This window comes from Myxine glutinosa, chromosome 14, assembly GCF_964187855.1.
Source record: "Myxine glutinosa chromosome 14, kmMyxGlut1.1, whole genome shotgun sequence".
NCBI classification, from domain to species: domain Eukaryota; kingdom Metazoa; phylum Chordata; class Myxini; order Myxiniformes; family Myxinidae; genus Myxine; species Myxine glutinosa.
The window spans coordinates 50,433,303-50,446,282 of NC_136274.1; the positions used below are offsets into that span (position 1 = coordinate 50,433,303).

A 12,980-nucleotide genomic window follows, 5' to 3' on the forward strand; every position below is an offset into this window, starting at 1 on the left:
CACAGTTGACCTTAGTGGTGGCAGAAGGACATGATGCTCAGAAGATCGTTCCAATGAAGTAGTGTATGGATGGTATTAAGATGCTGGAATGTTTTGTGCAAGCGTTTAATCCGCAGGCTCATGGAAGTACCAGGCGAGGACTGTCATGAGACCAACCCGGGAGATGGCGAGTTTATTGGGACTCACGGGAGAATGAGCCCACTTCAGCTGTCAAGTGTGAAGGTATGAGAAAAAGGGGTTCCAAATGGTAAACGATAGCAGGGAGGACCATGGACTTCACATAATCAACAATGATGGGGTGAGAACGAAGGGTTGTTAACTAAGAAATACAGAGAGAGAGACAGAGAGAGAGAGAGACAGAGAGACAGAGCGAGAGAGAGACAGAGAGACAGAGAGAGACAGAGAGAGAGAGAGAGAGAGATGGTACATCATGGTGTTTTCAGAAGAGGAAAGTGAAAGTTTGGAGGAAAAGGAGTCTGAAGGAAGTTCTTGTTGTGATTTTGACGATGAGTTGATGAGATCAAATCAGATAATAATGCAAATGATTGTCGGAAATAAAGAGCATAGAGTGGTAAATGTAGAGTGAGATGTACAAGTGGCAGGGATGAGAATAGCAGCTGTATTGTTGATGGATAAATATGGATAAATATGGATAAAGGCCCTGAACCACACCTAAGGTATCTGAAGAAAGAACCTGGATGCTGATCCCTGGGGTAGTGAAGCGTAATCTCACTGGTATGACTAATTCGAAGTTTCAATATTTATTCCACATTGTAAATTGTTTAATACCAAACTTCAGCAAACAGCATAATAGTAACAGCTGAGGAATATCAACAAGAATATCATCAAATTAACTGTGCAATGAAAAAAAGGACATCCTGTCCTACAACTCCATGGTGCAAAACATAAGACCACTGTATTCGACGACTTGTATATGTGGTCATTCACTCTACAATTCATGCTTTTGATGCCTTCCCATCTCGTCCATCCTTTTCAAAATCTGCTCGTGCAAGGAAGTGAGCTGTCGGAGGCGAAAATAGCAGTAAATATGCTATCTCAGGTCAGCACCTTTGGTGTTGCCACATCAACACATTCCCAAAGTTATCATCTCATTTATTGTGTTGATTTGCCCTCTGTCTACTGTCATAATTAATGTAAAATTACTTTGACGCCTCCTTATTTCCTTGTCCGACATGTGATATTTATGCAAGCTGCAAAAAGAGCTTGAGAACATGCAGAAAAATAGCAAATTGCATGACATTTTCTAAACTTCTTGTTATTTTGCCTAAATACCTGTCTGCTCATGCTTTTGTTATCCCCATGCTTAAAAAAATAAAATGGGGGAATATTGTCAGCTCCATCCATCTCTTTGTCCGTCACGCTACCTCCTCTTAATACCCGGAGGGTGTGGGTGACAAAACCCGATTTTTGGGTTAAGTGGACACCGCCTGCTGTAAAAGGCTGGTGTCATTTATTTCAGCAGTATGGACCCTGACAATCAACTCTAAGGTGGCCACCCCATCAGGGAAATCCACACAGAGCCCAACAAAGATGCCATTATAAGGGCACTGTTTGTGTATTTAGCACCAAATGTGCTTTTATTGGAAAAAGTGTTTTATAAAATTTGCAGTCATGAAATATATATATATATATATATATATATATACACACACACACTACCAAAAGTACCAAAAGTATGCAGACACCCCTTCTAATTAGTGGATTTGGCTGTTTCAGCCACACCCATTGCTGACAGGTATATATAATTATCATCACCACATTGCAAGAAGGTGTGACAGCAGTATCATTTTTGGCGCCGCCCCCCTGGGGCCCCGGTGTCGGGTCAAAAGGTCAAACACCAAAACTGCAATTGTGGGCACATTTTAAAACATTTTTAAATGAAACTTTGTATATGCAATCAGCATTGGGGAATGTATGAGACATGTAGCGATTTTTTGGATTTGACCCCCGGTTCATGCCCCAAGAAGTGGGGACTTCAGTTCATGGGGGGTCAAAACAGAAGTTTTTTTTTTAACTCAAAATTTGATAATTGGGTCATTCCTGGTGGAACCTTTTGCCATCTTTCAATTTTGCATTAAGTGGGAAGAAGGAGAATTTGCGATGGCACACTATTGACTAAGCTCTAGCTTGTATTTCAATGACATGCAATGGTGAATAGAAAAGTGATAAAGTCTCCATTCAAGTTTAACTCTCCCTTTGGAATCAAAATTCTAGGAATTTTATTTATTTATTATGACTAGCAAATACCCGCTTCCCTCAGAGAGCGAATTATGGTGTCAATTATGGTGTCAATGTCAGAGAGCGAATCAGTGTGTATAGTTGCACTCCATACTCTCTCCTCTTTATAAAAATTGTAGTTGCACATCCACTCCTCCCCCTCCTTTATATTCAAATTTCACCTGGACTAATATGCATATGTTACGTTTCCTTTTGTCTGGGTCATCTCCCCCACCCTCCAGGGATTAGAAACCAATTTTAATTGCGCCCATGACATGCTCACATATACCCCGAGCGCATATACAAAGTTTGGTGATCAGGCAAAACATTTTTTGGTTATACACAAATAAAGAGACTTGGCATATAATTTTTGCAAAGGAAACATTAATTTCACTCCACCAAAGAAAAGGCCTGACCTTGGTCTGGTAGAGTGGACAAAGGGATGAAAGATATGGCGCAATCTGCAGGGCTAAGCTGCACCAGCGCTCTGCATCGTCCCAGCAGTGGCCGGCAGCCAATGCCACACCGCAGTTCCAAGCCCGGGTCAGGAACCACAGCACAGTAGGCTCAAGAAAGGCATCAGGCTGGAGTACAAAAGGTGGGAATTTAAATAATGTGGTTATCAATGCAAATATGATGAACTCATATCCTCTGCACATCATGAAAAGCACCAACTTTTAAACGTTGCTTATGAATTACCATGGATCATAAAATACAAGTTCTATATTAGGCCATCTATCTACAGCACATGTAAAGTAAATGCACACACTTCCTTACAGACTATTTCGTCAAACCTCTTTTCCTTCTAATTTTATGTTTTACAACTTATCCCTTCACTTCACATGCCCCCCCCCGCCCCCCCTGCCCGACACCCCTCACCCACTTACATGTTACACCTAGATTGGCTATTTCTTCTTGCATGGATTTGTTCCTGACCCCCGTAATTTTTTTTTTTTTTTTTACTTTCCACCTCCCCACATCCACTTCCATTTCCTCCTACCCTCACCCCACACCCTATAGGGGCCAATACATTTATGGTACAAATTGTAGGGCAGAGAATGAAGCACCTGTTCAGATAGTAACAGCAGAATGTTCTGATAGTGCAGCCAGGCCTGGTCAGTGAGGTGTGGGTTGGTCAGTGGTGCGCTGTTGGGCAAACACAGCTCGACCAGGCGCTGCAACACTGAACTGATGCACCCAAACAAACACCAATTATTGATACATCATGTTTCATGTATTTGGTCAACTGCAACTCAACATAAGATGTATGAAGATGTTTATCGAGCAGATGGGTAGTTTGGAAGTTGATGAAGGTCATACCACTTAGTGTGAAGCTTGCATGTGAGACTGCAAAATTAACAAGGTAAAAAGTTTCTTCTCCTGGCAACCTCCACAAGTAAACACAATTTTTTCCTTCTGCCCAGAGAGATGACCTGACCTAAGTGCACTATTCCAATATTTGTTTTGTCCAACTGTTACAGATTGTTACCTGCAACATTCCTCTTCCTGTGTATTTGTTTCTGTGTCAAACTCGTGCATATATTTTGTGCTTTTGTGGTAATTCCATGTGCGTGACTGTACCCAACTATGTCATCACACTTCTGCCTAGGCATTATTTGCTAACCATTCATCTCCCTCTCTTACCGGTGTGTACCCCACTTTAGAATAGGGACACCGTATCCCTGCACGGTACACCGTAAGAGGCGACTAAAGGGGCTGGCGTCAGGAAGGGCATCCGGCCATAAAAATATTGCCTCAAAAAGAGAACCATGACAATTACGACTACATATGGGCAGGGTACAGCCCGAAGTACCCGGTGGGGGACCCCACTCCCCCTCGTCAAAACTCAAGGTGGGGAACCCGATCGAAGCAAGGGTGGAAATAATTCCATTTATGACGACGAAACATCTGATGCCCGACGTGGAGACCGGGTTTCTGAGGTTTGGGACATGGAATGTAGGGACAATGACAGGGAGATCAGGAGAAGTGGTGGAAGTATTGGTCAGAAGAAGAGTGGACATATGTTGTGTGCAGGAGACGAGATGGAAGGGAAGTGGTGTGAGAATGGTGAAGGGTAGGCAGGGACAGAAATACAAGTTTGTGTGGCATGGGTACCCGGAGGGCGTGAAAGGTGTTCGTGTCCTGTTTTCTGAGGAGTTTGTAGACAGTGTGGTGAGTGTGACTAGAGTGAGTGAAAGGTTGATGATGGTGAAAATGATGATTGGAAAGCTCTTGGTGAACATCATCTCGGGATATGCTCCGCAGGCTGGTCGGAGCGATGAAGAGAAGGACAAGTTCTGGTGTGCTATAGAGAAGCTGATGGCAAACGTGAAAGATGAGGAAGTTGTTGTGGTAGGAGGAGACCTAAATGGACAGGTGGGAAGGAGTATGGACGGGTTTGAGAGAGTTCATGTGGGTTACGGATATGGTGTGAGAAATGGAGAGGGTGAAAGGATTTTGGAGTTTGCTGATGGAGCTGATTTGTTGATTTGTAATACTCAGTTCCAGAAAGGGGATAATAAGCTTGTTACATACACGTCAGGTGGGTCGACGACAACCGTTGACTACCTGCTGGTGCGCGTAGGCGAGATAGGGGGCACCTCCGGGACACAAAGGTGATCCCGGGGGAGGAGGCTGTTTGACAGCACCACTTGGTTGTCTGCGACATAAGGGTGAAAGGTGCGAGGAGCGCTCGGCGGGTGAAGTACCAACCGAGAATGAAGGTGTGGAGTTTGAAAGAGGTGACAGTGAGGGAGGCATTAAAAGAGAGGCTGAGTATGGTCGAGGATGATGTGGTTGAGCTTGAAAGTGGTTGAATGTCAATGAAAGATAGTCTGTTGGGAGCCGTTGGTGAGGTATGTGGATGGACAAAAGGACCACCGAGGCACTCGGAAACATGGTGGTGGGATGATGAAGTTGGAAAGAAGGTTGACGAGAAGAGGAAGAAGTTCAAGGAGTGGCAGAAGGCGAAGGGTATGGGGGCAGAAAAGGCAGAGCATGAAAGTTATAAGGCAGTCAAGAAGGCTGCAAAGAAAGTGGTAGCAAAGGCGCAGGAGGCATGTAGGAAAATGTTCGGAGAACGCTTGGATTTGGAAGAGGGTCAGAGAGCGGTATTCAGGATTGCAAAGCAGATAGCGAAAGAGAGGTGTGAGGTGACGGGGGAGTTGCTTGAAGGATGAAGTGGGACAAATCGTTGTGGACCCAGATGGAATTAAAGGAAGATGGAAGAGATATATGGAAATACTGTTGAATGCAGAGAATGAATGGGATGGCAACATCGAGAGTAACCCAGTTTTAGGACCGGCAGAGAAGATAACCGAGGAGGAAGTTGAGGAAGCGATAAAAGCAATGAAGGGTAGAAAAGCGGGAGGGCCGACGGGAGTTGTGAGAGATATGTTGAAGGCAGTGGGAAATTGGGGTGTGAAGAGAATGACAGAGATCTGCAATCTGGTGGTGAAATAAGGCCGCATTCCAGTGGATTGGGAACTGAGTACCCTCGTCCCTCTATACAAGGGGAAAGGTGACCCTCTGGAGTGTGGCTCGTACCGAGCGATAAAGTTATTGGAGCATGGAATGAAGGTATTCGAAAGGGTGTTGGAGAGGAGGATAAGGAAGAAAGTGAAGATCGACGAAATGCAGTTTGGATTCATGCCAGGAAGAGGAACGACAGACGCGCTTTTTATTGTGAGGCAGTTGCAGGAGAAGTACATGGAGAAGAGGAAGAAGTTGTTTCTTGGGTTTATTGATCTGGAGAAAGCATTCGATAGGGTTCCACGCAAAGTATTGACATGGGCAATGAGGAAGTTAGGAGTGGAGGAATGGTTGATCAGAGTAGTGATGGCAATGTACAAAAGAGCGCGCACAGCTGTAAGGACGAAGGATGGGAACAGTGGTGAGTTTGAGGTGAAGGTGGGAGTGCATCAGGGGTCAGTACTAAGTCCACTACTATTTGTAGCTGTGATGGAGGTGCTGGCTCAGAACGTAAAGGAGGGTTTACCATGGGAGTTGTTGTATGCAGATGATCTGGTGTTGATTGCGGAAAGTATGGATGGACTGAAGGAAAAGATGAACAAGTGGAAGGAATGTATGGAGACAAAAGGTCTGAAGGTGAATATCGGAAAGACGAAGGTGATGGCAAGTGGTAAAGCATGTGGTGAGGTGGAAAGAACTGGGAAGTGGCCCTGTGCTGTGTGCAGGAAGGGTGTCGGAGTGAACTCCATTCAATGTACAATGTGTGCTGAGTTGGTTCATCAAAAATGTAGTGGTCTGAGAGGGTCATTAACCAGTGTGGCAGCTACATTCAAATGTAAGGTGTGCACAGAGGGAGCTGCAGATGGAGGAAATGTTGAGTTGGATCTTGGAGACGGCGTGAAGCTGGAAGGTGTGAAAACATTTTGCTACCTCGGAGACATGCTGAATGGAGAAGGTGGATCACACTCGGCAACGGTTGCGAGAGTGAGATGTGCATGGAAGGTTCGGGAACTGAGTGGCGTGCTGATGATGAGGGGAGTGTCGTTGAAGCTGAAGGGAAAGGTGTATGCTGCATGTGTGAGAAGTGTTATGATTTATGGGAGCGAGACATGGGTAATGAACGTAGAGCAGCAACGAAGATTGGAAAGGGTGGAAATGCGAATGGTTCGATGGATGTGCAGAGTATCGTTGAGAGAGAGGAAGACAAATGATGAATTGCGAAAGATGATGGGAATAGAGCCTGTGATTGATGTTGTGAAGAGGAACAGGTTGAGATGGTTTGGTCATGTGTTGAGGAAGGATGAAAGTGACTGGTTGAGAAGAGTGATGGAAATGAATGTAGAAGGAAGTAGAGGACGGGGAAGACCGAGAAAGACTTTGCCAAAGATGGTGGAAGAAGAAATGCAGGCAAGGGGGTTAACAAGGAGAGATGCAGAAAATAGGGCAAGATGGAGAAGACTGTCATGGGGACCGCAAGGCTAACCCCCGCTCTAGCAGGGAAAATGGCCTTAAAATGCATGTTGTTGTTGTTGTTTTCATGCTGAAATGTGAACTTCCATCCCAATTTCAACTTTCTTGCAGAGGGTAGCAGGTTTTCCTCTCCGATTTTTCTGTATTTTGCTCCATACATTTTCCTTTCTATCCTGACAATTGCCCCAGTCCCTGCTAATGAGAAACATCCCCATAACATGATGCTGCCAAGTGCCACCATCATGCTTCAAAGTATGGATGGCGTTCTTTGGGTGATGTGCTGTTTTGGGTTTGCGCCAAATATAACGTTTTGCATTTAGGCCAAACAGTTCCATCTTGGTTTCGTCAGACCATAAAACTTTTTGTCGCATGGCTTCAGAATCTCCGGAGTGGGTTTTTTTGCATACCTCAAACAGGACTCAAGGTGGGCTTTTTTGAGTAATTGTTTCCTTCTTGCCACCCTACCGTACAGGACAGACTTGTGGAGTGATTGGGATCTTGATGTCACATGCACACAGTAACCAGTCATTGCCATAAGGGCCTGTAGCTCTTTCACAGTTGCCATTGGCCTCTTGGTGGCCTCTCCGATCAGTCTCCTCCTTGCTTGGTCGTCCAGTTTGGAGGAACGGCCTGATCTAGGCAGGGTCTCGGTACCAAACGCCTTCCACTTCTTAATAATTGTCTTGCTTGTGCTCAAAGGGATATTCAAGGCCTTTGAAATATTTTTATATCCATCCCCTGATCTGTGCCTTGCCACAACATTATCCCGGATGTCTTTGGAAAGCTCCTTTGTGCTCATCGTTGAGTCTTTGCTGTGAAATGCACTTCCCTTGAGAGAAAACCTACAGGAACAGCTGATTTTATTCTGAAATAATTAGAATCACTACAATTTAACACCTGCGGAGGCCAATTAAGTTGGTGTGTGATTTTCAAGGTGATTGTTTACACCTGAGCTAATGTATGGATCAAAATTTTAAAAACAGCTTGGCTCTTTTTTTTTGCCCCAGAGTGTGTGTGTGTGTGTGTGTGTGTGTGTGTGTGTGTGTGTGTGTGTGTGTGTGTGTGTGTGTGTGTGTGTGTGTGTGTGTGTGTGTGTGTGTGTGTGTGTGTGTGTGCGCATTTTTTTAAATCGTTTTTGGTCCTATCTCTTAATGGTCACGAATTACTTTAAAAATCCTCGTATCCAGATATGGATCTCCATCAAAATCAAATTAATTTGTCCTTGTCACACACCCAACCTGTCCACCAAGTTTAGATTGAATCTGTCCATAACGTTTTGGGATATCCTGCTCACAGACAAACAGTCAAACAAACAAACAGGGGTGAAAACATTGCTTCTGTCCACCTTCAGTGGTGGAGGTAATAAGTCAAAACTACAAGATTAAGCATCCAAGAGAGACACGATGAACAGTATCTGTGAAAAAACACACAAACCAGATGCATGTGCATGTCAGAGATTACTCGAGATTAAAACGAACTCCAAACCTGCAGCATTTGAAATCTGATAAGGTAGCCCTCTTGAGGTATAGCGACAAGGCCTGAGAGAGAGCCTTCTTGGTAAGCTCAGGATGGTCGGTTGGGCCTTCGGTAGCAAGGGCTGCAGAGATATCACACACAAGCACACATGCCCAGAGCCAATTTCAGTTGGGAATGTTATCCGAGGAGGATTATAGTCTTCAGCGGTTATCTACACGAGGGAAGACTCACCAGCAGCAGTCTCTAACATCGCAGGCTCCAGACCACGCATTTCACAGATGTCTTGAAGGGTTCCTTCCGGACAACAGCCTGGTAGTTTGACCCGCACTTCAAACTCGTATAGCAGGACGATGGCAAGTGAGGGGTCGTGCTGTGTTTCTGGTAGTTGTGTATAATGTGCATCCAAGATGGTTATTTTAATGAAATAAAGCTTCAAGTAAATGTATTTTGGGTCTTCACATCAAATCATTTGCCACTAATCATTGAAAAATAAACAAGTGAGCTTAACTTCCAAAGACAAAGCAAGGATGAGCTTGAGGAGTACATGGATGAGCGTGTGGAACAATGAGTGAGGCAATCTTTTCATAATTGAAATCCCACATATAACCTGCCATAAATGCCACACCTTTATTGAGTGTTCCAAGCCTGGTATCCACCTCTTTATAAGCTGACACCAACTCCAGCACTTTTTGCAGATGAGCTTCCTGATGATACCAATACATTTCCTTTTCCTGGGCAACGCAAGCTACTCTACTCGCTCATTGTTTTAGTCATCCATTTCTCAATGGCAGCTCACAATGAAAGCCCCAATCATTTACAATTCTGACAGCTGAAGACGAAATAGCATACGAAGGAAAATCACTGCTGCAATAAAAACAAAATCACTCCCGACCTGCTCTTCAATTGTGTACACTTTCCGAGCCTGTTGCAGGCAGAAAGACATCATCATCACCAGACAGGTCTTCTCAGAAAGTCGCGACGCCAGATCTTCTCGCCTTAATGCCTGGGAAAACTAATTGATGATGAATAATTAAATTGTGTTTCCTGATATATATTCACGTCGTTCTGATTAATTATATTGAGACATCTTGATATCAGACCTGGTAGAGTAATGGTTAGAGCGTGCGCTCTGAGCTTGGGATATTGATGGTTTGAACACAGGCCAAGTTATACCAAATACTATAGAAATGGTACATGTGACTTCCTTGCTTGACATTCAGGATATAAAAATAATAAAGCCAGTATAAGAACCATAGGTTGGCAACCTCTGCACAGGATTGATGGGTCTGATTGCTTCCTCCTGTGTTGAAGGTCCTTGTAAGAGAACTCATTACCTCCACCACCAAAGCTGGATGGAGGAGGTTATGTTTTCACCCCGTCTGTCTGTTTGTGAACAAGATATCTCAAAATTTTGTGGACGGATTCAGACGAAATTGGCCAGAGAGGTAGCGTATGTGACAAGGACGAAATGATTAGATTTTGGTGAAGATCCGGATTCGGCTAGTGGAAATTTTTATGTGATTCTTCACCATTGGGAGATAGGGCCAAAAACGATACATAGCACGATATCTCAAAAAGTTGTGGATGGATTTGCACGAAACTTGGTGGAGAGGTTGGGTGTGTGACAAGGACTAATCGTTTCGAATTTGGTGAAGATCTGAATATGGATTCGGATCCGAAAATTATTTAATTTTTGAAGTGACTCTTCACCATTGAGAGATTGGGCGAAAAGCGATATACAACATTATATTGTTACGTTTGTAGGGGGTAGACAATGATTACCTTAGAACCAGGTAGAATGCATAGATTAGTGTGCTCCGATTGTAGTGAAGAAGAAGAACCACCCAAAGTAATAAGTAGGGAATTTGTATTAAACCGGACTGTCGTGTAAGTGTGTCTTCATCCACATTAGAGGAGTGGGGTGTGTTAATTAGCTCAGGGATTATGGATAAATGAATCCCCTGTGTGTTGATGCCTCTGTAATTTCTCCTTTGTTCCTTATGACACCTGGCACCGCACTAGACACGAGCCAAAATCGCCCAATAACTACACTAGTTAATAATAAAACTAACCGGAAACTCAGGCATGAAGTACTACCACTAATTACACCAACTTGGTAAGCACAGGACGGGCAGGCCGAGAGCCGTGCCCAGAGGAGCAGTGATTGGTCCAGGGTTCGATTGGCAGAAAGGACGAGTAAGAAGGGACTCGCTGATTTGGGAGGCAGGCACGGATGACATCAGAGCGGCATGTACAAAGTGGTTGGAACGGCGGACATTTTCCCTTCTCGGTTTGGGTCTGGCAGTAAACGGTTGTGTACTGGCATCTTCTCTTCGTTCCCCTCTTACTTCTGGCATCTGGGCATTGAGAGCGAACGTTCCCTTTTGCGCTTTCCCGCTCCAAAAGTGATAAACGGATGGTTGTGCGTTGCTCTCTGCACGGGGAAGCTTCATCGTGAGCGGCCATGTTGGGACATCTTGCTGGTGGTTGTGCGGAGGAAGAGCCGCGGCCCGGGAACTGTGGTTTTCCATGCAGAGGACGGGTGGACGAGCACGGCATGGAAAAGCGGGCTGCACGCCTGCCGTTCGCTTCGCGTGCAAGGCCTGTTTCACGCCAAAGAGCGCGTCCTCGTGAACGAGGGCGAGTGAGGCCTTTTTCCCCGCCAACACCAGAGCCGAGTCCAGATTGAGTGCTCGGGGAGGGCCTGAACGATTCTTGACGAGACACCCCGGCCAAGTTGAGCTAAGAGCCCACTAAATACCCAAACACATTTATTTTCCAGTTCTTTTTCCCTTCGTCTGTTTTTCGAGTCTGTCTGTGGGGACGTCCTGTTTAGGAATGTAGTTTTATCGTGTTGTTTCCTTGTTACTGGCATTTTATTAAATAAACCGGTTTTTTTTGGACATTTTAATTCCGTTTCGTGTGAGTTTATTTATTACAGGTTTGAGGACTGCCGGTGGGATCCGCTAAGGTAAGCTCTCCGGTTTCTCTTCACCCCTGTTTGCTCCCCACGCGTATTAACTCCGCCACTGAACCGAACGCCTCGGAGTGTTAAAGCTCGTTTGGTCATCCGTGCTACCCAACGGTGTTCACCACACCGGGTAGTCACACGACAATATTTTAAAAAGAGATGGACGAGTTCTGAATAAACTTGGTGAACGAGTTGGTTAGGTGACAAGAACAAGCAGATTCGATTTTGGTTCAGGTCCGAATCCAGATCCGGCCTATCAGTGGGATACAAAACGTAAACTGTTCACCAGGTGGAGGTATGCTCTCTACTGAGTGCCATTCTAGTTTTAGTATGATCTTACATCAGACCAATCAATTTCAGCAAATGTTTAAATAACCAGCATGAGATGTTATGCCTGGTGTGACCTAATTCCTTTTAACACCCATTACACATGTAATAACAAGTTTCCATCAACCTGTCTATCCAGTAGTTACAAGTTAATGACAAATGCTCTCTTTTAAGGAAACAAATGTCAAAACTGAAAAGAGATGCTTATGTAAAAATACCTTCAAAGAAAGCTCAAAGCAAGTTTGCATGAGCTGAGGCCATGAGTCACAGCACAAAGCAATATTCCATGCTAGAAAAAAAAAAACCACACACACACACACACACACACACACACACACACACATAAAGAATAGCTGGGCATGTACCACGTTGGGGAAACATCTTGAGAAACATACTTTTTTAAATACTCACCAATCTTCTTGAACCAGATGATATCATTCACTTTATCATCACCAAGATTCTCACCCACTTTTATGGATGTCTGGAGTGTATCATATGCTGTGAGTGCATGTGGGTACAAACAATTGTGTTACAGCTTTGCCTGGGTCTACATGTACAATATGCATATATAGAAGAGATGTAAAGGCATTACATGACAATATAATGGAAACAAAGCCTGCTCCATGATAAGGGTGTATGTAACTCATTATTTATGATAGTGCATGAGAACCAACATTGCAAGGAGCCTTTAGTTTGTCCAGTGTTGTGAACAACACTCAGCTGATGGGCTCCTCAGTAAATCTCATGCTGCTGGAGGAATTTGAAGGAAGATCCACTACGTGGTTTTCCATTTCCTTCATAGGAGTTGTGGTGAAATTGTCATCTAAGTTACGACCCTGGTGTTATTCTACTCATTGCCACTACGCGGCTCCTATAAAGAGACTGCCGTTCAGCGCAGAAGGTAGTTCTGTGCCATGTAATTCTATTGCATCTCCGGGCTTCTGTAGAATGGTAAGGATTCTGCATTGTGTGCTGCATGCTCGCTTGAATAGATATCATCTATATGTACCTGTATGTACCTGTAGTA

At 44.4% G+C, this 12,980-nt stretch overlaps 1 protein-coding gene across 1 annotated transcript; it reads right to left on the minus strand.

Annotated features, from left to right (window-relative positions):
* Positions 1-747: 747 nt before the first annotated feature.
* LOC137439350 (testis-expressed protein 11-like) lies at positions 748-9,377 on the minus strand. Its single transcript, XM_078767976.1, has 6 exons — positions 9,281-9,377; positions 8,887-9,033; positions 8,665-8,776; positions 3,306-3,426; positions 2,655-2,822; positions 748-1,021 (listed from the first exon to the last, which is right to left on the minus strand). The coding sequence occupies exons 1-6, from the start codon at positions 9,375-9,377 to the stop codon at positions 950-952; spliced, it is 717 nt and encodes a 238-aa protein (XP_078624102.1). The 3' UTR covers positions 748-949.
* Positions 9,378-12,980: the final 3,603 nt, after the last annotated feature.

Coding starts and splice junctions, on each gene's coding strand:
- LOC137439350 (XM_078767976.1), bottom strand. CDS start 9,377: ATGTATTGGTATCATCAGGAAGCTCATCTGCAAAAAGTGCTGGAGTTG. Junction 3,427..8,664: donor TCAGATTTCAAATGCTGCAG/GTTTGGAGTTCG, acceptor TGGGTGCATCAG/TTCAGTGTTGCAGCGCCTGG. Junction 2,823..3,305: donor TGCTGTTACTATCTGAACAG/GTGCTTCATTCT, acceptor TTTGTACTCCAG/CCTGATGCCTTTCTTGAGCC.